Source organism: Vipera berus (assembly GCF_964194415.1).
Source record: "Vipera berus genome assembly, chromosome: 11".
In the NCBI taxonomy this organism is placed as follows: Eukaryota; Metazoa; Chordata; class Lepidosauria; order Squamata; family Viperidae; genus Vipera; species Vipera berus.
The window spans coordinates 11,015,614-11,041,258 of record NC_138214.1 but is presented as its reverse complement, the minus strand read 5'-3'; the positions used below and the strand labels follow the sequence as shown (position 1 = coordinate 11,041,258).

Genomic DNA, 25,645 nt, shown 5'->3' with positions numbered 1-25,645 from the left:
ATTTCAAATCTCACCAAGGCCAAAGAAGAGCAGAAATGAGAGATATCCACTGTCGAAACTAACCAGTTTTCCAAGTCTTTTTCCATTAGACCCAGAAGGAAAGTTTCCAATTTAAATCTTCACATTCACTTTAAGAATCTTCTGCATTAAACTATGAACCCTACTCCAATGTTTCTTTGCTTTATCACCATAAATGATAAAAAAGCCCCTTCTTTAAATGTACATTTCCAACATTCATTCGAGATACCTTTATACATTCTAGATAACCTATCTGGCGTTAAATACCAGCGATACCTCATCTTATAAAAGTTTTCTTTTAAGCTACAGTTTAGTGTGAATTTTAAGCCTTGGGGATAAAGCTATGGAACCAAGATCAAGAGATGGCAGAAACAGTCTGGTGGCCATTAAAAATGATCAAGTAAAACATTACACAGAAAAGCAGAGTAGAGTTATTTCTTGCTTAGCGGCTGCTTTGATAGCGTGCCCAATGTTAGCTACTTTCATTTCAAGAAATAGTGTCTCCCCTCACCGCTATGAGCTACTACATTTCGGGAATAAAGTGAATCCTTTCCTTTCATTGTCCAACTCAAACAGCAGACATACAGAAAGTCCTCATCTTATGACCCCAATTGAGCTGAACATTTCTGTTGCTAAGGGAAGCGCTTGTTAAGTGAATTTTGCCCCATGTTATGACAGTTATAATAATAATAATAATAATAATAATAATAATAATAATAATAATAATAATAATAATAATAATAATAATAATTCTTTATTGATTAGCCCCTGGGTCATATCAGAGTGCAAACTTCCAGCAACAAATTGTTACTAAAATTTGATAAAAGCAATTTAAAATGGAATTTGATAAAATACAATTTAAAATGGAATTAGAATAAAATAAGATTTAAAATGAAATGGTAATAAAATACAATCTAAAATGAAATTGTAATAGTGTACAATAATTTAAGATATAGATAAAATATGATAAAATTATATTTCTGTTATGACAGTTGTTAAGGGAGTCACTGCACTTGTTAAGCTAGTTAACCCCGGTTGTTAAGTGAATCCAGATTTCCCCCATTGACTTTGCTTGTCAGAAGGTCGCAAAAGGGGATCACGTGACACCCCCACCCCCACCCTGGGACATGGCAACTGTCATAAATATGAACCAGTTGCCAAGCCTTCCAATTTTGATCATATGACCATGGCGATGCTGCAAAGGCCGTTAAGTGTGAAAAATGCTCCTAAGTCACTTTCTTTGTGTGGTGGTGGTGTTGTAACTTTGAATGGTCACTAAATGAACTGTGGTAAGTCAAGGACTACCTGTGGTGATAACTTTATAACAGGTGCAGGGACCTGCGCCTGTTCTAGAACAGGTATTCTAGTATTAGAATATTCTAGAAGTAATTCTAGAATTATAGAACCAGGAAATTCTGTAGGAACATGTTGACACAGAAAACGACTTTCAAGAATTCCCTGCATGGAAAATAAATTAACCTCTTTAATTGTAGCTAAGTTTTCCCCAGTCCTCCAAAAAGGCAGGTAACTGAACAGCTCATGCTAAATAGCAACCTATTTCACATCTAGGAAGCATTGAACAGTAAAATGGATGTAGCTTGGTATTTTATGGAGGCACAAACACATCATCATCATCGCTGAAGTATAAAAAAACAAGTATTTCTGTGCTTGTATCGTTAAAAAAACCCCCAGTATTTATCCTGCAACTTGTTTACGCATTACAGGATCCAATCTGAGTTGGCCGCTGGAACCAGAGGTTTTGTAATTGAGCTTTTGGACTCGTGCTGGAGCCCATCTTCAGGGAACTTCTCTCTAGCAGAGTGTGTGCTGTTCTCTGTGCGGTATTTAGTGTGCCTGTTGTAAGTAGCTTTTTTAGATGTTGATTGGGGTGTGTTGATGGCTGGCTTTTAAGTCGTTGGCTGTCATTTGCTTGTGCTGCCCAGCCCTCGCTTTCTGAGTACTTGATAGGCTGGTGGTAAATCAGCACTCCTGCTGACTGAGGAGGAGGGTCTGTTTCCCTGGCTTCAATCACATTACTGGCTGTTTTTGGGCCTGCTCATCCAACAATCTTAGTAGCTGCAAAACTGAATGTCTATGCATTGATCAGAGCGATCTTCTTGGTACCTCTCTTTGATGGCTCCATCGTAGGCCTCAGAGTGTCAGACTCAATTAATTTTAAGATAGTTTCTTGCTAGAGCTGCAGAATGTTCTACTTCTCAAGTCCTCTTGCTGTCGGAGGAGTTCTTTCACCTCAGGCGAAAAGAAGATTTGCAGATTTTTAGCGACGCGCTTGGCTTTCAAGTTACTTCCAGCCAATTTTGTGTTGTTATCGTATTCTCTTTGTAACTGAAATTCTGACAGACTCATCAGAAGCGTTCAAGTTCTCAGATTTGTTTATTTTATATTTTTTTACCTTTGCCTTCTCCAAATTGGTTAAACAAAATGATGAGATTGAGCCTGGCATATCTATCTATCCATTAACGTGCCCTAGAAACAGGCTATTTTTGAAGTACCCAAGGCAAAACCTTGGCAATTTGTTCCAGTCAAAAGCACCAGGCGCAATTAGCTGAACTGTGAAGTCGGTAAAATGTGAACCCGTGTTCACTTTTAACTTGACACAGTTATTGTTGCTTGTACATTTTAAAACACACTTCTAGCATCGTAACAGCCTGCCTCTGTCACTTGTTGGGTTACTAAGAATGGGATCCAACACTAAAGGATCATTCCAACCGTATTAAAAGATCAGTGCCAAGTCAGGAGTCTATCCCTCTCTTCTACTGAAAAATTAATTATCCCTTTAGAGTTAGCCTGAAAAGCAAAACTTTATCCAGACTTGGATTGTCCAAATGAGCAATGAAATATTCAGACAAGATATAGAAGCAAAATTATGTTGGGCATACATCCTGGCCCAGATTGACTTTTTAACTAGGATTAGGGTGTATTGATAGAAAATTCATAACACAATCCCACATGTGAGGAACATTGTATAAAGTTGACCCATGGAAGCCTCTTCCTTGATTGATCACCAATGCCTTTGGAAGAAATAGCATATTGTCAACTTGGAAGAAATAAAGCAGAATACATAGCTAGTCATAAGTCACTATTTTTATTTTTATTTTATTTTAATTCCATTTATATCCCACCCTTCTCCGAAGACTCAGGGCGGCTTACAAGCTTAGCAGTAGCCTTCATTCTATGTATATGCCTGCTTACTAGGGCTTTCACACACACCCCCAAGCGGCATTATTACAAAGTCAGCTTATTGCCCCCAACAATCTGGGTCCTCATTTTACCTACCTCGTAAGGATGGAAGGCTGAGTCAACCTTGAGCCTGGTGGGACTCCAACCTGCACTAATTGCAGGCAGCTGGTGTTACTTAAGGAGGCATTAGCCCACTGCTCAACCAAGGCTCACTAAACAGGGGAGTTCAGATAAAAACACAACATTTAATCCAGGGTGACTCCTGAGTAATTATCCCTGACCCCCCCCCCCAAAAAAAAATAACTACAAGATAAATGCTAAAAAGATTCCTCCACTGCTTTGTGTTTTATAAATATGTGCACAGGGTCTTCGTTGCTGGTATTTCTCGGTATGTCAAATAAACCAGATTTCCTTGATATGTATTCAATTCTGGCACATTCTCTATTTTCCAACAACTCTATTGTTAGTTGGGGAAAAGGCAATCACTTGGCAGCAATAGATGTGATCAGTAAGGTGAAGATCCAGATTTCAATTCTGGCATCTCCAGGCAGCACTGAGAAAGAAAGAAATGGGGGCCCATATTATTTAGAAAGAAAAGTTGGAGAACTGAGGGGATAAGATAGAAGGACCATCCAGGAAATAATGGGTGATTACCTGGAACATAGTCTTTGACTTACAACCGCTTACAAGCGATTGTTGGAACTTACAATGGCACTGAAAAAAGTGACCTGCAACCACTCCTCACCCTTACAACTCTTGACAACGTCCCATAGTCACACGGGCAAATTTGGGCGCATGCCAAGTGCCACATATTTACGGTATTTGCAGCATCCCAGGGTCACATGAGCACCAGCAGGGGGTTGGACTAGATGACCTCCAAGGTCCCTTCCATCATCATCATCATCATCATCTGCAACCTTCCCAGCTGGCTGCTGGTAAGCAAAGTCAAAGGGGGAAGTTCGGCTCCTTAACGACCATGTGGTTCACTTAACAACTGCAGTGATTCACTGAATAACCATGGCGGAAAAGGTCATAAAATCAGGCCTGACTCGCTTAGCAAATGCCTTGCTTAGCAATGGAAACTCTGGTCCCAATTCTGGCCCTAAGTCAAGGACGTACGGTAAAATCCCGAAGGCCCCACGCGTTACACTAGAACACCAATGACAGCTTTCAATACCTTGGGAGCTTCCTTCCGATAAGCAGATGGATACTTCATCATTCCTGTCATTATCCTCTCCTATATCAGTCAGGGGGTCGTCTCCTGGAATGGGTACCGATTTATCACTGGAATCAGAGTGGCTCGAAAAAACGGCAGGGCCACCTCGAGGAGGAGGCACTTCAATGCCCATCAAACGGTACTTTCGCCTCCTATTTCCGATCCAAGTCTTGAGCAAGGAAACAGATACGGGGAAAAACATTTAAGACCTTATCGCTGGTCCCAAAGCTGAAATGCTAAGCAAGCCACAATCACAACAACAATCGGGTGTGATTCAAGGTGCTGGTAATTACCTTTAAAGCCCTACATGGCTTAGGCCCAGGGTACTTGCGAGACCACCTGCTGCCAATGTCAACCTCCCATCGCCCGGTTCGCTCCCACAGAGTCGGCCTCCTCAGGGTGCCGTCGGCCAGGCAATGCCGGCTGGCGACCCCCAGGGGGAGGGCCTTCTCTGTGGGCGCGCCGACCCTCTGGAATGAACTGCCTCCGGAGCTGCGGATGGCCCCTGACCTTCGATCCTTCCGCCGTGACTTGAAGACATGGTTGTTCCAACAAGTGGGCCTGGACTGATCATGGTTTTTAAATTTGGTTTTTATCGGCTTAAATTGTCCTTTATTTCTTTATTTATTGTTTAATTTTTTTTAATCTTTGTGTTCTATGTTTTTTAATTTTTTATTGTTGTGAGCCGCCCTGAGTCCTTAGGGAGAAGGGCGGCATATAAATTTAATAAATAATAATAATAATAAATAATAATCATTCAAGAAGAAACACACTCAAATTATTGAAGTTTGTTTGGAGATACGTGGGCGGCAATTCCACGTTAAGATTTAGGATTCAAGAGAAGCTTAATGGAATTTCAACATATGTTCTCATTTCTTCTCTTCCAATTTTATCACCTCTAATCCAATTAGCTTTGGATGAAAAGCTGTTTACTTATTGATTATAAATAAATGGATGTCTGAAATGTACCGTACTGAAGTATTAGGATTAGAGGCACCTTAATGGCAATTACAAGATTTGGCTAAGAAAAGAACTACAGAGAAAGAATTAGATGGCAAGGGCTGCCCTAATTATATCTGATTTCTCACTTAAAAGCACCTGTGAGATGTGCACAGGATTATGTACTCTAAAAACTGCACTTGATGCAGTTTTTAGGGGGCCCCCAGAAAGATATAGGATGCTCAGAACTCTGAATATTCAATAAATGTTTGGGGAGGTTATACACCATTTAATAACTGTTTCAAAAAAGGTTGTAAAATTCGAAACCAATCACACGGTGACCTACTTAATGACTGGGACAACTTATGACCCTAAATCTGGGCTCAATTATAGTTGTAAATTGAGGACTAGCTTTATTCTCATGAATGCTCAGCCTTTCTTTGCCTCTTCATTGAGCGCAATGTGTATCAGGCTCAAAAAATCAGGATCACTCATGTCAATTGCAGCATAAATGATTTATTGAAGTTTATGCAGAAGAATCTGGTCAACTAAGGGTCAGCACTAAATTGGGACCAGATAAGTGGGACTGGACTTGGCTTGTTGGTGGCAACACATGGACTCTAAGCTGATGGCACATTTTACTCCACCTCCCAGCTCTTACTACTCTTCTCCCGTGAAAAATATTCTATTCTCAAAGCCCCAGGTATTCAAGCAGAGTTTGCCAAGTTTGCAAATTGGAAAGATGAATGAGATAATATACTTGGAACTCTATACATGCAAAGCATAGCTCCTGTCTTTTCCTCTTTTGGGCGTGCGTTTGTGTGTGTGTGTGTGTGTGTGTGACGAAGAACTGAAAACAACTGTTACTCCTTCTCATTCTCATTTTTTAAAAGGAAAAACTATATAAATCGCAAAACAACTGAAGTATCAGACATCTAACATATAGTATCTACCAATAAATGTCTCACCTAAGGCACGATATCTATAAATAGACAGGAAACAGAGCGCTTGCTAATGTAACCATGCAATAACACATGCAATCTATTTCGGTCTAACTCTTGCAATTCAGAAAAAAAAAGAGAGAGAAAACTTTCATCCAGGCTATTTTGGGTTTCTACATACGTAAGGTTCTTACCCTTACTATTTCACAGTCAACGTTTAATTCTGCAGCAACGGCTTCAATTTTCTCTCTGCAAACTGATCCAAGGCTGGTCATGCCTTTATCCCAATATTTCTTAAGCGTAGCTAAATCTCGGTCGCTGAATTGTGTACGGTCCTGTAACTGTAAAACAAGCACATAACCTTTTTCCCCCCACCTCAATGGAGAGTGCAAAAAACAGACGAGGACAGACGGTGAAAATGAAGGTCTTCTCAACCAGAATGGGACAACTTTGCTGCAGCCAATTTGCCACAGGATAACTCATTGTGGGACAGTTCCACAATTCAATTATTTAAAATAACTAAAAATTATTTTGTTATTCACATTTAATTTTTGTCCCTCCTTTAGCATCCTTTCTTTAACCATTCTATTGGATTATTTCTTCGATATTAGTGTAACTCTTGTCCCGTGGTGAGTTGTCCGTGGCAAGCTGATCGTGGTGAGTTGTCTGCGGCGAGTTGTCACAGACCCCTTCTCAACATCAAGCTTAGTCACTTGTACCCAATTAAAATGGCTGTATTTAGCTGCAGAATTTTAGAATTTTCCTTTGCCTTACAAAACAGAATGTACAGTTGTTTGGGAAACGTACAAGGACATGGGTGCGCACGCACAAATATGCAAAGATTACTAAATACAGCTTATTAAAAGCTCAGAAACTTGCAAAAAGCAATGTTCCAGAAAGATGCCACAGTCAAATTAATTTTTTTTATAACTAGAGTCAATGATCAGCAAGGTAACAAAAGAAAAACCTAGAAACAATAATTGAATACAATATATATATATAGTACAGGCTCCATTATGGACTACTGGCAGTTTAGGATCAACCACTGAACCTGATAGGCAATATGTAAATAATTTCTGTAATTCACAACAGATAAATTAAACGTTGTCCAGCAACTTGAATAGCTTAACAAAAGATTCAGGCAATTATTATGTCGATGCCTACATAACTAATCTGATATTTTAAAAAGGAGAATATAAGGTCTTGGGACAGAAAAGGCTTCATATTTCGCTTATGAGCTTTTCAGAAGATCTGGCCAAACTTTGTTCAAAATGCAAAGATTACTTGAATTTTTGATCTTTACACTAGGATTCCTAGAACATTAAAATCGGGATCACTATACATGCTCCCTCCTAACAATGAAAAATAAAAAATTGGCTTGATTCGCACTAATATTTTGACTGCATTAATGAGAAGTGGACGGATTAGTGTGGGCCATAATTCAGTTCAATCATACACAAAATTATACGAGAGAAAAGCTCACTCCTTTATTATTGGACATCTATATTTATTAAGGATCCATTTATATACCATGGCTTAAAGTGTTAAGAAACTTTACTCTGGATCACTTTTCAGTATGAGTCATTTAAAAATGGCACCTAAGATTATTCTGGTCACAAAACCAACTTGTGAGTACTTTGTTATCCTAGCACAGGGGTCAGCAACCTGAAACAGTGAAAGAGCCACTCGGAACTGGTTCCCTCACAAAAGGAAAAACTGGGAGCCACAAAAAATGTGTGCGCATGCACAGAACAGGGTTTGAAGAGTGGAGCCAAGGCGAGATATGCACCTACCATGCATATTTGAATTGATTGGTTGAACTTTTTTAGTCCCACTTTTTTGGGGGGGGGGGACTACACATAGCAGAGGACTGGGAGCCGCAGGAGACGGCTGAAAGAGCCGCATGTGGCTCCGGAGCCGCGGGTTGCAGACCTGTGTCCTAGCATAACTAGAGACAATGACAAATTACTTTGAAAATTTCATTTGCAAAACTCACTTGAATTTCCCTGTGCAAATGAAGATTATATAAAAGTCTAGAAACTGGTGCCGTTTGTTAGATTACAGCTTCCGCAATCAGGTTTTAAAATGGTCTTGAAAGCATTTTTAATTGCACAGATTCAGGCTATTTAACATCAACACAAATTAATAGTAAGATAGTTAACCAACAACATTAAAGAGAAAATCTGTACAAAACTATTTTTTTAGGATATATTTAGTTATTGCAGAACCAAAAGATTCACAGCCTTCCTGTTCTACTTTGCTTTTCCTTTGTGCCGCCTAGCTGTGATTTCATTTGCTTGAAATTAAACGAGAGGAAAACGAAAGAAAGACAAAACTATTTGGAAGCAGACGGAATTTAACTTGAGACTAATAATCGGTAGAAATGGGACTATAAATTGGGACTATGGAGGTTTTATTTTGATAGCCCACAACTGAAACTGTCTTCATTATTCTTGGGATCAGCAAGGCTCATCTTTAAAAAGATTTATTTTGTTTTCCAAGAAGATTGCCACATTGTTTTAACCCTCACTAGGTTTTCCATTGGCTTTTAAAAATACTTCATGAGTACAACTATTTTCCAGCAGTTTTTATTATTGTGATGCCATCACTGAAACACAACAATGAAAGCTGTTGATTGATATAATTAATATTAAGCTGATTTGTAACACTTAAGGGACAGGATTTTTGAATAACAGAGTATAATAACTTTTAACTGACTACTGCCTCCATTAATAACAATCCCCCAAAATTTACAGGGCTGCAAAATAAAAACAACTCAAATCAGAATGATTACATGCAATGTTTCTTGGAAAAATAACAAATCCTTCTCACTGTTGGCTAAAATTTATTATACCCTACTCAGAGCTGTGTAGTGTATAAATAAATACATGCAATAAATGAACACAAAAGCTGAAAGTTGGTCCAGTAAGATTAACTTACTGCTCTTTTCCTGGAGCAGCCAGTAATCCAAGGCACAGTAAGGTTTCCTGAAATCTGTAGAAAATAAAAAATTATCACAAAGGTACATTTGCATGCTGCGTAGACAGATAATCATCTGAAGAACAGATTTAAGTGTAACTAACTGTGTTGGGATGTTGTTGTTTTTTTGAGATGAACATAAACCATTCTTCTTTCTCTAAGACACCTGACTTAGAGAGAATAAATCTTTTGTTCACCACGGACCTCCTTTTAAATAACTTTTGTGGCCACAGACCATGGACACGGACCACAAGACTTAAAGATTTAAATCATAATATTTATTCAAGCCTTCAGAGACCCCTTGTGAAGACATCACAGCCCACAGAGGTCCGCGGACCTTAGGTTGAGAACCCCCAGAATAAATAATCATTTACTGAATCTTGAATATATCAAATGGTTCTGAATTCTTGTAAATTCAGCTAAGGTTTTTGTTTTTTGTTGTTGTTTTTTTTAAAAATTTTCAATTGATTTAAATGTTTCTCTAACTAGAATGTGAATCAAGATGTACTCTTGGCTTCATACGGTTCTGAAGATGTTTCCAGAATGATCATATCCAAATTCAGGGTGTCATCAGAATTGTAATACAGGAATAATGTATCGAAATGCCAGGGACATAAGAGGAAATTGAGCACATATAAAGAAATGAAAAAAGGGGGGGGGGACAGAAAACCGTTCTTGTTTCCTGGTAGCAGAAAACAAGGTAGCACTTCTCTTTACAGTCGCTCATTAGCTGGAGTTCCTGATTTACCATTTTTTAAAAAATGTAGGCGACACTATTTCCTAAGCCTCGGAACTTAGGGAAGAAAAGCCAATTACCTGGTAATTATTTTGGTTCTGAGATAGCCTTAGTTGATTGGATGCTGCAAAATGAGAAGAAAGGTTACTTCTTGACGGGTAAGAACTGCTATAGAGGGTACTGGAGGCGCTGTGCAACGAGGTCCGTGGAGGCAAGCGGTAGTCTCTGTTATGATACAAGATATTGTCGTGCAAATTCCTCGCGTTCAGCGTGTGCGAATTGCAACTTGCGTTCCTGCTGGATCCAGAAAACCCAGATCCTGGATTCTCGACGCGGAGGGACGTGCCGCTTAACCGGGAGTAGTTTTGTATCTGGGCGCCCATGGAGGCCAATTCTTCCTCTCTGGCGTATTCGTCGTCCACATCCCCGGTTTCCATTGCGATCGAGAGACAGCTGCCTTCTCCGGATGACGCCAGGCTCTTCTCTCTGCCTCCTCCCAGGGACTGATCGGTAACAGCCAAAGAAAAAACCTCGCGGATTTCCAAGTTGTGAGTGCTGCAGGAAGGATCTCGCATGTTGGATCTCTGTCCGGATGGAACGGAGGAAGCGAGGATGGGGTGCTCCGGCTTTTGCAACCGCTGGCACCCCACCTGGTCCATCTTGTACGGCCGGTGGCACAAAACGGGCTTCTGAGGTAACACTAGTTCGGCGGTCTGCACCGACGAGCCGCCGTAGCTTTTCTTGGTGTGATTATAAATAGAATTTCCCGAATTCAGCACGCTGGTTTGCCTGGAGAGGATGATGGTTTTCTCGCCCAGGAAAAGCGAAGCGTTTTTACAATGGGGAGCTTGGCGGGTCACCGCGAGGTGCTGCCGGGGGAATTCGGGATCACTCTTCCCGGCTGACCTGGAAAGGGAATTTTTATGCAGATCGCTCATCAAGGAGTTAGTCTGTTTGGCGGAAACCAGTCTGCCGGACGAAGTAGCCGGGTTATAGATGCCGGTGACTATGACGTCATTATTGGCGGACGTCCACGAGGACTGCTGGCTCTGGGAACGGGCTATGCTGACCACATTCTGAACGGCCACTTCTGGAGGCATTGTCAATGTGCTGGTGGCCGTGGCTGACGGGCTTCCCCCAGAATCCACCGTGTTCTTACTGCTCATCTTTCTTCTTTTGTTTCCAACCCACGTCTGCAAACAGAAAGGAATTTGTAAGTGAAGAGGATCTGTAATTTTCCACCCAGCATTTTCGAGATGGCCTTTCACGGCTCAACTGTAATTCTCAACTAGGTAGTTTTCCAGGCCTCGACTATAATTTTCAGCTAGGTTTCGAGGTGGCTTTCCACACCTCACCTATAATTCTAAGGTAGGTGGCTTTCCAGGCCTCAACTATAATTTTCAGCTAGACTTCAAGGTAGCATTTCTATCTTGATGTCAAACAAGCTTTTACTTCCTTACATCTGCAAACTGAAACTTTGTTTAAAGTTCTGAGGAAATAATAAACGTTGACGTCTTCAGTACCTGACTGATCTAGATGAGAATGAAAGACACTGAGGTAATTAAGGATGTAAAGCAGTTCGGTATAATGGCTAAGGCACCAACCAGAAATTGGGAGGTTGGGAGTTGTACTCCTGCCTTAAACCATGAAGCCCACAGGTGACGTTGAGCCACCCACTTTCTCTCAGCCCTAGGAAGAAGGCAATGGTATGCCACACATCTGAAATCTTGCCAAGGAAATTTCAGAGACTTATCCAGACTCCAGTTACCAGAAGTCAATATTGACTCAACACTGACTTAATGCACGGTAATATTAGGTAAAGGTAAAGGTTCCCCCGCACATGCGTGCTAGTCATTTCCAACTCTAGGGGCCGGTGCTCATCTCCGTTTCAAAGCCAAAGAGCCAGCGCTTGTCCAAGGACGTCTCCGTGGTCATGTGGCTGGCATGACTAGACGCCAAAGGTGCATGGAACGCTATTACCTTCCCACTGCAGTGGTCCCTATTTTTCTATTTGCATTTTTAGGTGCTTTCGAACTGCTAGGTTGGCAGAAGCTGGGACAAGTAACAGGCACTCACTCTGTTACGTGGCACTCGGGATTTGACCCACCAAACTGCCGACCTTCTGATTGACAAGCTCAGCATCCTAACTCACTGAGCCACCGCGTCCCTTACAGTAATATTACTAGGAACCTATCCATTTGAGAAGTTACAATATCCAGGATTGTTTTATATATTTAATTTTACATTAAATACTATAATGATTTGAGAAACTAGGAAAAAAAATCTTTACCAAGACATTGATGGCACTGACTTCCCTTAAATTTTAATGGTTTTATATTTAGAAATGTCACTCAAGTTCTATTTTATGATTCCTTTATGTAAAATATGTTTTTAAAAGGCAGGTCGTTGCTAAAAATCTAACAAGTATATAAACATCAGTGGCGATGATCAGCATGATATAGTTGATGAAAATACCATTTCTTATTTCAATACTACTGTAAAGTATGTATAATACAAATCAGTCCAGTTAATGATTAGATATCAGTTAATGATTAGATATCAGTTTCATATTTCTTCTACCATAAGGAAACAGAGATTTACTAACTGAATAAAATATTTATTTTGCACATCAAGTTTAAGGAACAAGTTACCCCTAACACTTTCCTCAGAAATTCTCTTTTTTGTATGCCAGCAGTCCTCAACCTTTGCAACCCAACTGGGGGGGGAGGGAACTGGGCCAAGCAAGAAGGGAGGCTGGACTGTGTGCACACACACTCTGACTTGCGCGAATAGTGGGACATGGATCCCGACTTGTGCAAGAAGTGGGCTGGCGCGCATGCACAGGAGTGCCTGCCCACCTGCCATTCGCGCAAGTTGACCTATGCACGCATGCTGGCCAGCCACTTGCGCGGCCCAGTTCTGAATAGGCCACAGCCTTGTAGTGGGCTGCAGCCCAGGGATTGGGGACCCCTGTTGTATAGCATAGGATGTTCATGGTAAGTTGTGTTGTTGTTTTTTACACTGCTGCAAATATTTCAAGGAGGATCCATTATGCAAAAGCATTTTTAGCCACAACATAAGTTTCAAAGATTAAAAAAAAACAGTAATGAAAAACATGGGGCCCTCATTTCCCAAGCCTAGCAAACACAGGAAAGGAGCCTTAATAGTACCGTATCAAACAGTGTATGTATCTATGATTAATAAGGAGTAACTAATGTATTATGCATAATTCTGACCATATGCCGCAGAAAGAAGACACATCAGTGACTGCGAAAGAGAACCGACTGAGAGTCCGATTAAGTATACAGAGGGGTTCTGAAGGTACAAAGGAAAAACCCGAGTCAAATCAAATAATTTTTTTTATTATCTTCACATAGACCGGTGGGGGGGGGGGAACTGGAAAGAGGAAAGAGACAAGAGGAGGAAGACCTGATTCTCAGAACTAGAAGAAGTCACGTGGTTCAGTTTCTTTTGGAAATCAATTCTCATTTCTCAGCCTTTCTTTTGCCCAAAAGCGTCACCACAAAGGCGACAAGTTCTAGCCATTGAGTGGAGCCCCAACAATGCTGCTCTGCTGTAACAGCCCACACCTGCCATTTAAAGAAAGAAGCTGATCCCGTTCTTGACCCACAAGAAACAAACTGTCAAGCAAGCCCATACGTTGGAAATTTGACACAACCAACCCAGAAAACAATACATAACAGTACTATCTAAGCCAGACATGTCAAACACAAGGCCCGGGGGCCGGATCCGGCCCGCAAAGTGGTTTCATGTGGCCTGCGAAGCCATCCTGGAAACAGTCAGGGAACGGCCCCCACTGCCTTGGCCCTGGCCCAGAGACCCTCCTTCTGCCAGAGACCCTCAGATCTGTCCCACTCCTGCCCAGGCCCCCATAGGCACCCTTGATGCGAACGATGTAGAGCTGGCCACGCCCACCCAGCAGGCCATACGCACTCTAGCCACGCCCACCCAGTAGGCCACGCCCACCCGGCCCCCTGAGGGCAACCGCAATGCTGATGCGGCCCTCAATGAAATTGAGTTTGACACCCCTGGTCTAAGCAACCGACCATCAAGCATTTATAATTGTTCTTCACAGGCTACAGAACAGGAAGAGGGGGAAAAATCTGTTAACTCAAGTGTCAAACAACTTGTAAGAACTGTAACATTCTTCTGCCAAATATATATGACCAAAAAGGGGAAAAGAAAAGAAAAAACAGCAGCAAAGCACAAGGTGGGGTCCCAATCTTATCAAATATCCTGCCTTTGCTCCTAAAATTTTACGGAGATGTTACATGAAATTTTCCCCATTGTTTTTAATCTCCTGTTCTTATTAATAAAACCACAGATTAAAACCGAGGGAAGGAGTGGGATAATTACACGTTCTCTTTTTTATTATATAGTTTGGAGGTAATTCTATCCAGAAATGCTTTGTTTTGCTTGATCGTGGATTTTCGCGTGACGCTTCACTACCACACAAACCTTTCCCAAAGATATTTGGTCTCTTCTTGACAACAAATGAAATCTGCAATTCACTGAGTATGCCAAACAGAAGGATTATGATCATTGTATTCTGGCCACAATATCTAACTTTTAGGTATTTTAACCAAGCATAATTTAGGCTATACTCCATCAATCTGTTGCTCTTCAAATTGAGACCAGATACCTTTGTTGCTTCTTAAAAAAATGCCATTTCAATCTACAAACTCTTATCCAAATCAGATTGAGTACTGCAAAGAAGAGACTGGACAACCATTTGTCTGAAATTATATAGGGTTTCCTGCCTCAGCAGGGGGCTGGACTAGAAAACCTCCAAGGTCCCTTCCAACTCCTATTCTATTCTATTCTATTCTATTCTATTCTATTCTATTCTATTCTACTCTACTCTACTCTATTCTATTTCCTGTTTCTATTCTATTCTATTCTATTCTATTCTATTCTATTCTATTCTATTCTATTCTAATTCTATATTCTACTCTATTCTATTCTATTCTATTCTATTCTATTCTATTCTATTCTATTCTATTCTATTCTATTCTATTCTATTCTATTCTATTCTATTCTACTCTATTCTATAGTATTCTATAATATTCTGCTACATCCTTCTCCCTGACCTTAAAAAAGAGAAACAGACAAGTTTTGTGACAAAGAACACTTTCTGAAAACAAATGCCATGCCCCAGATGGTAATGCTTGCCAACTCAATTTCATCTACTTTATTTATTAATCAAATTTGTATAGCTGCCCATCTGACCTAAAGCGACTCTGGGTGGCCTACAACAATTTAGTAATGTAACAAATCTAGAAGCAACAGATGTAAAAATACACACATCCATATTAAAAATAAATAAATGAATGTATAAATAAAAACAAACCCGGGCAGAGACAGGAGAAGAATGGCCACCTCAACAATGGAGCCAGCTAAGCACGTATCTGGTTCTTGGGCGGTATCTAAGTTAATAACAACCGGGTCTGGAGGGACATTCGTGATGTTGAAAGGAATGAAGCTAATCTAATTTTGGGGAGAAGCATGTTCCATAAGGCCACACTTGGAATCCTGCATCCAGTTTTGGTCACCATGGTGTAAAAAAAGATGTTGAGACTCTAGAAAGAGTGCAGAGAAGAGCAACAAAGATGATCAGGGGACTGGAGGCTGAAACATATAAAAGGAATGGTTGCTGGAATTGGGTATGTCTAGTTTAAAGAGGAGAAGGACGAGGGGGGACATGATAGCAGCCTTCCAATATCTCAAGGGGCTGCCACAAAGAAGAGGGAGTCAAGCTATTCTCCAAAGCACCAGAAGGCAGGACAAGAAGCAACGGATGGAAACTAGTCAAGGAGAGAAGCAACCTGGAACTAAGGAGGAACTTCCTGACAGTTAGAACAATTAATCGGGGGAACGACCTGCCTCCAGAACTTGTGAATGCTCCAACACTGGAAGTTTTTAAGCAGAGACTGGACAGCCATTTGTTTGAAATGGTATAGGGTTTCCTGCCTGAGCAGAGGGTTGGACTAGATGACCTCCAAGGTGCCTTCCATCATCATCATCATCATTGTTGTTGTTATTGTGGTGGAGATGGGATCCAAGGCAAAGAAGACATATCTCCTGGGGTCCACCAAATGTAGGTACCTAGCTGATGGTAGCATGCCTTCTCTGCCAGATCCAATGGGATGGGAGGATGTAACTGAGTCGGGCAATCCCTCAGATAGCCCAGTCCCATGCCATAAAGGGCACTGAAGGTTAAAACCAGCATCTTTAATTGGAACTAGAAGCAAACTGGCAGCCAACACAGCTCGTGGAACAGAGGTGTCACACAAAGTGTTCTGTCTTAACACTGTTAAAATAACTAAGCTAAATCATAGCATTTAACTAGGCTTGGCGCGCACAGTTGCTTTTGTGAGTGAGGGATTTCTCACTCATTTCGCAAAGGCAAACAAAATTTTGCCACCAAGCAACCATGCAGCTGGAAACCAGTAGATGTGTTACAAAACCGATTATAACAATCCGACTTGCCTAATAAGTTTTTTTTTTACAAATGCAATTTGTTGTATGAACGCTTTAAACTATACAGCTGCACACCTATGAAAATGTAAGCGTTCCTTCTTTCCCAGATTATAATACACGGAAGGGGGCTCCAACTGCTTTAAATAAATAGGCAAAGGAACAAACAAATCAAACTAGAAATTTAATAGCAAAGTTGGAAAAGGTAGATAAATAAATAAATATACTCTTCTTAAATTTTAATCATTTTGTGTTATATACTTTTTAAACCTTTTTATCATTTTGTGATATGCAACAGTGAGATGGGCAGCATATAAGTTTAATAAATTTAATAAATAAAGTAGAACTTGGGTTTTCAACAAAAATTTCTAAACACGGGCTCTACTGACGCATAAAGCTACTGATTTTTTAAAGAGCTCCATGCCCTGTAGATAAGGTAAGCAAACACCTGTGTCTGTTAGACTGTTATGTAAATTTGAGCATGGAAACTTCAGTACTTACCCTGACTACACTGAAGTCCAGCTTAGTTTCTTGGGCACACTGTAATATGAGTTGAAAGCAATTTTTACTCTGATTTGTCATTCCATTTTCATAGTAACGCTGCAATATCCTCTGTTGTTCTGCAGTAAATACAGAACGCAGATTCATCTAAAAATAAAAGAAGATACTCTGAAAATAGGAATAATTTAATACTTACAGGGTATTTAAAAAAAAAAAGAACAAGCTCCCATTTATCTAAAGAAATAGAAACCTACAGCGGACTGACTCTAATTTATTCCAGTTCCCCTGCGAATATTCTTAAATATAGTTTACAAACACACTCAAAACAAAATGAAGCGGTAGCTATTCACATCCAGGAATTAAGTGTAGCTCCACACAAACAGAACTCTGATACTATTAAAGTAATTAAAAGGTTTGTTTACGAAAGAAAAAATGGGCTTTGCTTCTTCTTACTAACACTCAAAGAAACCAATCAACCAACAAGAAAATGGACACTGGGTGAAGTTGCAGACAGAGAGATCTTGGTCTCTATTGATCCCAGAGACACAATTCACAAGGAAAAGTGAAACCTAATTCAGTTCCTCCTACCTGAATCTCTTTCATTGCCCCTCAAGAATGCTAAGCAGGCTGAGACTAATGTGATTTGTAGTCTCAGATATCTGGAAAGTTGCAGAGATGACCGATAACAGTGGTCTGCAATCCCTGAGCTCAAAGCTCTTGTAGGTTGCTCTTCACTTAAACCCGTTCACTTAGTGACCGTTCAAAGTTACAACGGCACTGGGGGAAAAAGGACTTATGACGGTTACAGCGTCCCCAGGGTCACATGATCAAAATGTAGATGCTTGACAACCGACTCATGACGGTTGCAGTGTCCTGGGATCGTAGGATCACCTTTTGTGATCTTCTTACAAGAAAAGTCAATGGGGAAGCCAGATTCATTTAACAACTGTGTTGCTAGCTTAATGACTGCAGTGATTCACTTAACAACTGAGGCATGAAAAAAATGGTCAAACGGGGCAAAATTCACTTAACGAACATTTCACTTAGCAACAAAAAAATTGGGGCTCAACTGTGGTCGTAAATGGAGGACTGCCTGTACTAGTTACTGTAGTTTGTAAAGACTACTTGACACTTTAGCAGAAAATGAGCCAGGGCTGACTGAGGAATTCTGGGAGTTGAAGTCCACAATCTTGAAGTTGCCAAGTTTGAAGACCCCTGGCATAGAGTGATGAGTTTATCCAACCCATGGCAAAATGTGACTTGTTACATCGCAGTGGTTTGAATGCAGTATTGCAGGCTAACTCTGCTCACACTGTCAGGAGTTCGAGTCCCTCAATCCTGACTGGCTCAAGGTTGACTCAGCCTTCCATCCTTCCGAGGTTGGTAAAATGAGGACCCAGATTGTTAGGGAGTAAAAGGCTGACATTGTACACCTCTTAGAGAGGGCTGTAACGCACTGTGGAGCAGTATAGAAGTCTAAGTGCTATCGCTATATAAGAGCCATAGCGGCACAAGGGTCAGAATTCAGTATTACAGGCTAACTCTGCCCACAGCCAGCAGTTCAATCCTGATGGGGCCCAAGGTTGACTCACCCTTCCTTCCAAGGTCGGTAAAATGAGGACCCCGATTGTTGGGGCCAATATGCTGGCTCTGTAAACTGTTTAGAAAGGGCTGTAAAGCACTGTGAAGCGGTATATAAGTTTCAGTGCTATTGGTAAGTGGGAAGGAAGGGAAGGGAAGGAGGAAGGGAAGGGAAAGAGGGAGGAAGGAAAGAAAGAAGGGAGGGAGGGAGGGAGGGAGGAAGGAAGGAAGGAAGGAAGGAAGGAAGGAAGGAAGGAAGGAAGGAAGGAAGGAAGGAAGGAAGGAAGGAAGGAAGGAAGGGCTATAATGGTGCAGTGCTTAGAATGCAGAATCGCGGGCTAACTCTGCCCACCGCTAGGAGTTCAATCCTGACCGGCTCAAGGTTGACTCAGCTGTCCATCCTTCCAAGGTCAGTAAAATGAGGACCCAGATTGTTGGGGACAATAAACCACTTAAAGAGGGCTGTGAAGCACTGTGAAGCAGTATATAAGTCTAAGCACTATTAACCTTGTTATATTGATGCCAAACGTATGCTATGTGGTATCAGGTTCAAGCAAACATATTTTTCTTAACATTGTTGCTGATTTTAGCTAAGACGTACTTTGATTTTGCTGGATATTCAAAGGACGTGGGCCACACCACCAGCGTAGTGTGGCCCCAGGAACAATATGGACACTCCTTAAGCCGTTGCTTCTCCTGTCTTCTGCCCCTGTTGTGTGCTCGCTCCCTCAATAACAGAGGTGAGCAAGACGCTAATCCATATCTAAGTTGAAAGCTCTTTGGACAACTTTGCGTCAATATACCAGGATTATTAATCAGGTTCTCAAAGATGCTTGTGGATTCCATTCTTTTAAACAGAGAGGCATCAAGCTGGATTGAAAAGTCAATAACTGAAATGAAGCAAACACTAATGAAAACGACCTCCAATAGAGCTCGGTGAACAAAGAAATGGTAAGAATCCATGCTGAAAAATTATTGCAGGTTCGCATCCCACCAGGCTCAAGGTTGACTCAGCCTTCCATCCTTCCGAGGTAGGTAAAATGAGGACCCAGATTGTTGGGGGCAATTAAGCTGACTTTGTAATAATGCCGCTTGGGGGTGTGTGTGAAAGCCCTAATAAGCAGGCATATACATAGAATGAAGGCTACTGCTAAGCTTGTAAGCCGCCCTGAGTCTTCGGAGAAGGGCGGGATATAAATGGAATTTTTAAAAAAAAACACCACGTCTGATGAAGCCATTTCAAGATGGCTAGTTAGCTGTTATTTCTAGCATACGTGCTATAATTCACCATAGTAGACACTGACCCACAAATTACACTGAGACTCATAGTTTTTACACTGAGTGATAACAATTACCATTATTACTTTATTAGCTCACAGGTAGTCCGCGACTTATCACAGTATTGCAGTTTGTCCAGTGACGGTTCGAAGTTACAACAGCACTGAAAAAAGTGACTTACGGACTGTTTTCCCCCACTTAGGACTGTTGCAGCATCCCCAAGGTCACATGATCAAAATTCTGCTGCTTGGCAACAGACTCGTATTTATGACAGTCGCAGTGTCCTGGGGTGTGTGTGTCACGTGATCTCCTTTTACGACCTTCCGACAAGCAAAGTCAACGGGGGAAGCCAGATTCACTTAACGAGAGCGTTACTAACTTAACAACTACAGTGATTCATTTAACGACTGTGGCAAGAAAGGTCGTAAAATGGGGCAAAACTCGCCTATCAACTATCTCGCCTGGCAACAAAAATGTTGGACTACCTGTTTTTTTTAAAAAAAAATAAATAAATGAGGTCACATCAGATGTACCCATAACAGATCACAAAGATGTTTTGTGTGCACTTTTCTATTTCAAAAGTTGACAGCATCATCTAAATGACTTTACACCTAGGCCAACTGAACTCCTTATATCAGAATAACAGAATAATAGAGTTGGAAGGGACCTTGGAGGTCTTCTAGTCCAACCCCCTGCTCAGGTAGGAAAGCATATACCATTTCAGATAGATGGTTGTCTAATCTCTTCTTAAAAACCTCCAATGTTGGAGCATCCACAACATTTGGAGGTGAGTCATTCCACTGATCAATCACTCCACAAATAGGTTCTGATACACAGAAACTGATGACACGACACATCTCTTTATCTTTAAGGTGTCACAAAATGTGCATTATATGTACTATGAAAAATTCAATTGCACATTTGTTCTTCTCTAGTTTTATTGTGAAGGAAACCAGACGCTCAGTCCCAGAGAGTGCTTAAACTGGCTAGAACCATGCTGAGGATTTCCCCCCTTATAATGATGCCAAAACCACAAGTATTGGCACATCAACACAAGTGCCTCTCTAAAACACACGCTTAGACTTAATTGAAAAACCATATAAATGTATAAACCCCGCCCCTCTTGTAATTTTCATGCCACAAAACAACAAATAAATAGAGCATTCTACTACTATAGCCACAAAGCAAAGCCCAGGATGAATAGGTCTCGGGTGGAGTAGATGTTATTCTTTACTGCCATAATTGAGAGAGTCAGTTTGGTCTAGTCCAGGGGTAGGCAACCTCGGCTCTTTTATGACTCATGGACTTCAACTCCCAGAGCTATGCTGACTCAGGAATTCTGGGAGTTGAAGTCCATGAGTCATAAAAGAGCTGAGGTTGCCTACCCCTGGTCTAGTTGGTTAAGGCACCAGGCTAGAAAGCAAGAGATCATGAGTTCAAGTCTTGCCTTAACCAAGAAAGCCAGCTGAGGGCCAATCACCAGGAGACGGTGAGCTTCTGTTCCCACCTTATGGCATTTAGCCAGCTGGGTCACCCAGGGTTGTTGATATGGGGAAAATAAGAGGAGGAAGGAAGATGTGTTGGGTATGTTGAGTTATTGGTGAAAATAATGAAGGCGGGATATGAATGAATGAAAACCCAAGGGACACACAAAGAATCGATGCAATGCAGCCTATCAGAACCATTCGTGCTCATATTGTGTTTTATAAAATACGTACTTTGTTCCTTGCTGGAAAGTTGCAAAGAAGATACAAATACCGGTTCTGGAGCAATGAGCGATTCTGTATTGATTTCTCCCCCAAAATTTCTAGAAACTAACTTTTAATCAAAGACTGCCACCTAAAGTCAACGGAAATTGACGCTGGCCTTACCATGCTTTCTCCTTAAGTACATTACTCTACTGTCCACATTTATTTGGGGAAGACATGAACAGAAAAATGAAGAAAATTATACTGAACTGAATAAGTACATAGTAAGCCCAGTATATGAAAGTTAAAGGAAGAAATGCTGGTTTGCAACCAACAATTCATCAAACCCCAGGGCTGGGTTAGAGCTCCTGTTGAGAAAGAAAACCAGCCTTATTTTCTAATTAGAAGGTCGTTGTTTTGACGGAATGTTTCAATTTACTAGCACGTATCCACTCTGTTATTGTGCCAGATATTGATTCAAAAACAAAAACCACCTTGGTAGATAAAAGAGAAAAAAAGTAATGGTCCATCACTGGAGGCTTTTTAAGGAGAGCCAGGACAGCCGTTTGTCTGGAATGGTCTAGCGCAGGGGTAGGCAACCTTGGCTCTTTTATGACTCGTGGACTTCAACTCCCAGAATTCCTGAGCCAGCCACGCTGAGGGGAAAGGGAGAGGTTTCCAAGCTGAGCCAGGCTGGCTCAGGAATTCTGGGAGTTGAAGTCCACGAGTCATAAAAGAGCCAAGGTTGCCTACCCCTGGGTCTCCTGCTTGAGGAGGGGTTTGGATGAGAAGACCTTTAAAGGTCCCTTCCAACCCTGTTATTCTGCAATAGAAAAATGTGAGAGCCAGATTGATATAGTGGTAAAAGTGATGATCAAGAAACCAGGAGATGGAGAATTCAAGGTCTCTCTTAGGCGTGAAAGCTAGTTGGGATGGCTTTGGTCCAGGGCGCTCTCTCTTCTTCTTCTTTCTGCCCAACCTAAGTCACAGGGCTGTGGTGGGAAAAATAGGACAGGGCAGGAGAACCAAGTATTTTTTACCATCTTGAATTATGGCTGACCCTGCGACCAACCATCATTGTAACGGTGCAATTCCCAGTTATCTCTTTCATTATTTTAAATAAACGTTGAATAGTATTTAACACTGAGCTCTGAAAAAGAAAGTAGGCAAACACAGAAAGAGCTGGATTTGAAACCTCTTTCCCTTCCTCCCCTCCCAGCTTCAGATACCAAATTCTAAAATGGGCGAGAGACATTGCAAACTGGCATCTCCCACATCAGGAGGCCAGGAAGGGTATGAGGCTTGAAAATAGGGAAAAAAGTGTCTGAGAGATTTATTGGAACCAACAGGGATGTATTCTCCCTTACAGCTGTCAGCTCCGGGAGTGACCAAAGCAATCTTGGCCTGACGCCAGCTTAAAATTAGACTAGATAAATTATATAATTTCATGTCATGACTTCAAAGCACTTTACATATATAACCATGTAAGCAACCCCTCACTATTTCCTCCATATTGCAGATCGTGGGTGGGTACTGAAGCCACATCTCACTCCCTGAAATTATTTAAGCAATGCTGTAATTCAAAGTACAACTCTACAGAACTGAATTGTTGAATTGTTTATTCATCCATCTATTCATTCATCCAATTTCCATAGCCACCCATCTTAATCCAAGTGACGGCCGTTTAATATGGCAGCAAGCATTCATTATCATAGAAGTATCTTTCCCCAAACTGAAGGACCTTACATTGATTTTTGACATTTCTGGTCACTATTCAAGCAGTTAAATGAAAGGAATGACTGAAACCACAAAAGACCCACACACAGGGACATGAACCTGCTCATACACCAAAAGCATAACTGCTTGTTCTGCTGTATTCAAAGACCAGCAACAAGGCTCCTCTCAATATGACACACCTTGCCTTGCAATATTCCACAAAGCTCATTTGAGGCATGACATTAAAACCATTTTATTTTATTCCCACAGACACCTGTTTGCCTAACTGCTGCCAACTTTTATGTCTGTTTGTTTTTTAGCTTCCTTTGTTCTGCTGTGTCCTACTCTGGACATATATGTTGAAGATGCAATATGTTATCTATAGGAAAACTTACTATTTTCTTACCACACCGAGCTGACTAATCCAATACAGATTTCATTTCCAAGTCAAATTAAGCTCTAAAGACACATCAGACAATACAAAGGGCCTATTTCATGCCTTTCCTAGTAGGAAATGCAAACTCATCTTTACATTTAAATTAAATTAAGCAAATTGGTTTTCAGAAATACCAGAACCTTGCAATGCTCCCATTTTCAAACCACTTATCTGTTTCTACTGTTGTAGGAAAAGACTAGTATGGAATAATGTCTGTCACTACAAGAGGTGTTACTTAATCACTTGATTACTAGAGAGATAACTATTGCAGTAGCCTAGATGTGACCTTTTGACACCTATTAACTGGCATTGTTTGCATAATATTTTAATCCAGTCTTTCTCAAGCTTGGCAACTTTAAGATGTCTGTACTTCCAACTCCCAGAATTCCTCAGCCAGCATGCTTTAAGATGTGTGGATTTCAACTCCCAGAATCCCCCAGTGAACTTGCTGGCTGAGGAGTTTGGGAGCTGAGGTCCAAGGTTGAAAAATACTGCACTAATCCATGCCTTAAGAATGATTGAATGAAATCAATTGCCTGGCTTCCTCCGTACAACACTATGAAATATATGGAAACTCTCGATGGGGTTCACCCACTGTTCACAAACCAATCAACTGTTATATTTTCCTCTTATGGCATTTTATAGCACGAGAAGCACTGGTGCAGAGACTGAAATAACTTTTAAAAATAGACAAGCCTATTTCGGTATTATTTAGCGGACAGATTAACGACTCAAAAAGCAACCTCGTTGCTTCTCTCTCTTTCCAACTCCTTCGACAGATCACAAAAGATACCTTTGCAAACCACTTTCAAAAATACAAAGAACTGGCGGATCGCATGAAAAACAAGCGCCGGACCCACACCGAGGGTATTTTGGACCTCGCCGGCTACCTTCCTTTCCCCCCCACCGCCCCGCCCCGCCCCGCCGCCCAAATCGCCTTTACGTACAAAAAGACACGCAAAGCGAGGGCAGTCTGGCGACAGGGCGCTCCTTTGCGCAGGCGCGGCTTCCCTCGCGCCCCAGCGTCTCTTGCCGCAGATCGAGCGAAGCCAGCGGCACGCATGCGCGCCCCGAGTTCTGCTCCGCGAGCTCCAGACTGAAGCCCCGAAACTCGTCAATTCTTTCTCTTTTTTTTTTCCCTTCTCCTTCGACCCCCCCCCCCGCCACTCCCTTTCCCCGCCGAGCCGTAAACCGAGGAGGAGCCGTTCTTGGCAGGCTCACCCTCGACGAGGCCTGGCGGGAAGGCCGGCTGCCCGCCAGCCCCCCCCCTCCCCCTCCCTCCCACCGCCGCCCCTCCCCCCTCCGGGGCCGCCCGCCCTCCCCGCCCCTCCCCCTCCCCACCCCGCCCCCCTCCAGCCCACTCCCCCCCCTCCGCCGAACCCACCGTGCTCTGCGGGGCGGGCGGGGCTGCCGCGGGGGGCCCCAGGGCTCCGAATTCAGCCGGTTTCGGCTGGGTCGGTCCCGGCGTCACACAATGAAATCAGCGCCTCCGATCATTAATTCTCATCATGATCGTGACGTCAGCGCAGACAGCGGCCAATCGCCGCTCGAGATCAGCGCCGGCCGGGACAGTCTCTGCCCCCGCCTCTCAGCCTCGGGGGGGAGAGAGACTCTGGCGAGGAACAGCGCCGGCTTGGGAGGCAGGCGCGCGCGCGGCGGCGGCGGCGGCGGCGGCGGGAGGGGGTCCCGCTCGCTCACTCGCTCGCTGGCTCGCGCGCGCAGAAGGAACAGCAGCAGCAGTAGCAGCGGCGGGGCGATGCTCGGCCGGCAGCAGCCAGCCTGGCCGCGGGGGGAGGGAGGAGTGGCGCGTTCCGGGAACGGCGGCGGCGCGGGGCTCGGGTCCGCCAGGCTTTCCCGGGATTTGCAAAGCGCGGGGCGGAGGGGGGGGGGAGGCGAGAGGAGGAGAGGAGAAAGTGT

General features: G+C 42.3%; 1 protein-coding gene across 2 annotated transcripts in view; it reads right to left on the bottom strand.

The window, feature by feature from the left end:
- HDX (highly divergent homeobox) overlaps positions 1-25,195 on the bottom strand; it is a 31,370-nt gene extending 6,175 nt beyond the window's left edge. Inside the window, exons 1-6 of one of the 2 annotated variants that reach the window (XM_081336626.1) lie at positions 25,113-25,195; positions 17,030-17,176; positions 10,111-11,223; positions 9,256-9,309; positions 6,510-6,656; positions 4,397-4,604 (exon numbers count right to left, since the gene is read on the bottom strand). In XM_081336626.1, the coding sequence (XP_081192752.1) occupies positions 4,397-4,604; positions 6,510-6,656; positions 9,256-9,309; positions 10,111-11,223; positions 17,030-17,176 (1,669 nt within the window). In that variant the 5' untranslated portion in view covers positions 25,113-25,195. The remainder of the gene's footprint in view (positions 1-4,396; positions 4,605-6,509; positions 6,657-9,255; positions 9,310-10,110; positions 11,224-17,029; positions 17,177-25,112) is intronic. The other variant, XM_081336627.1, reaches the window with a different exon arrangement.
- Positions 25,196-25,645: the final 450 nt, after the last annotated feature.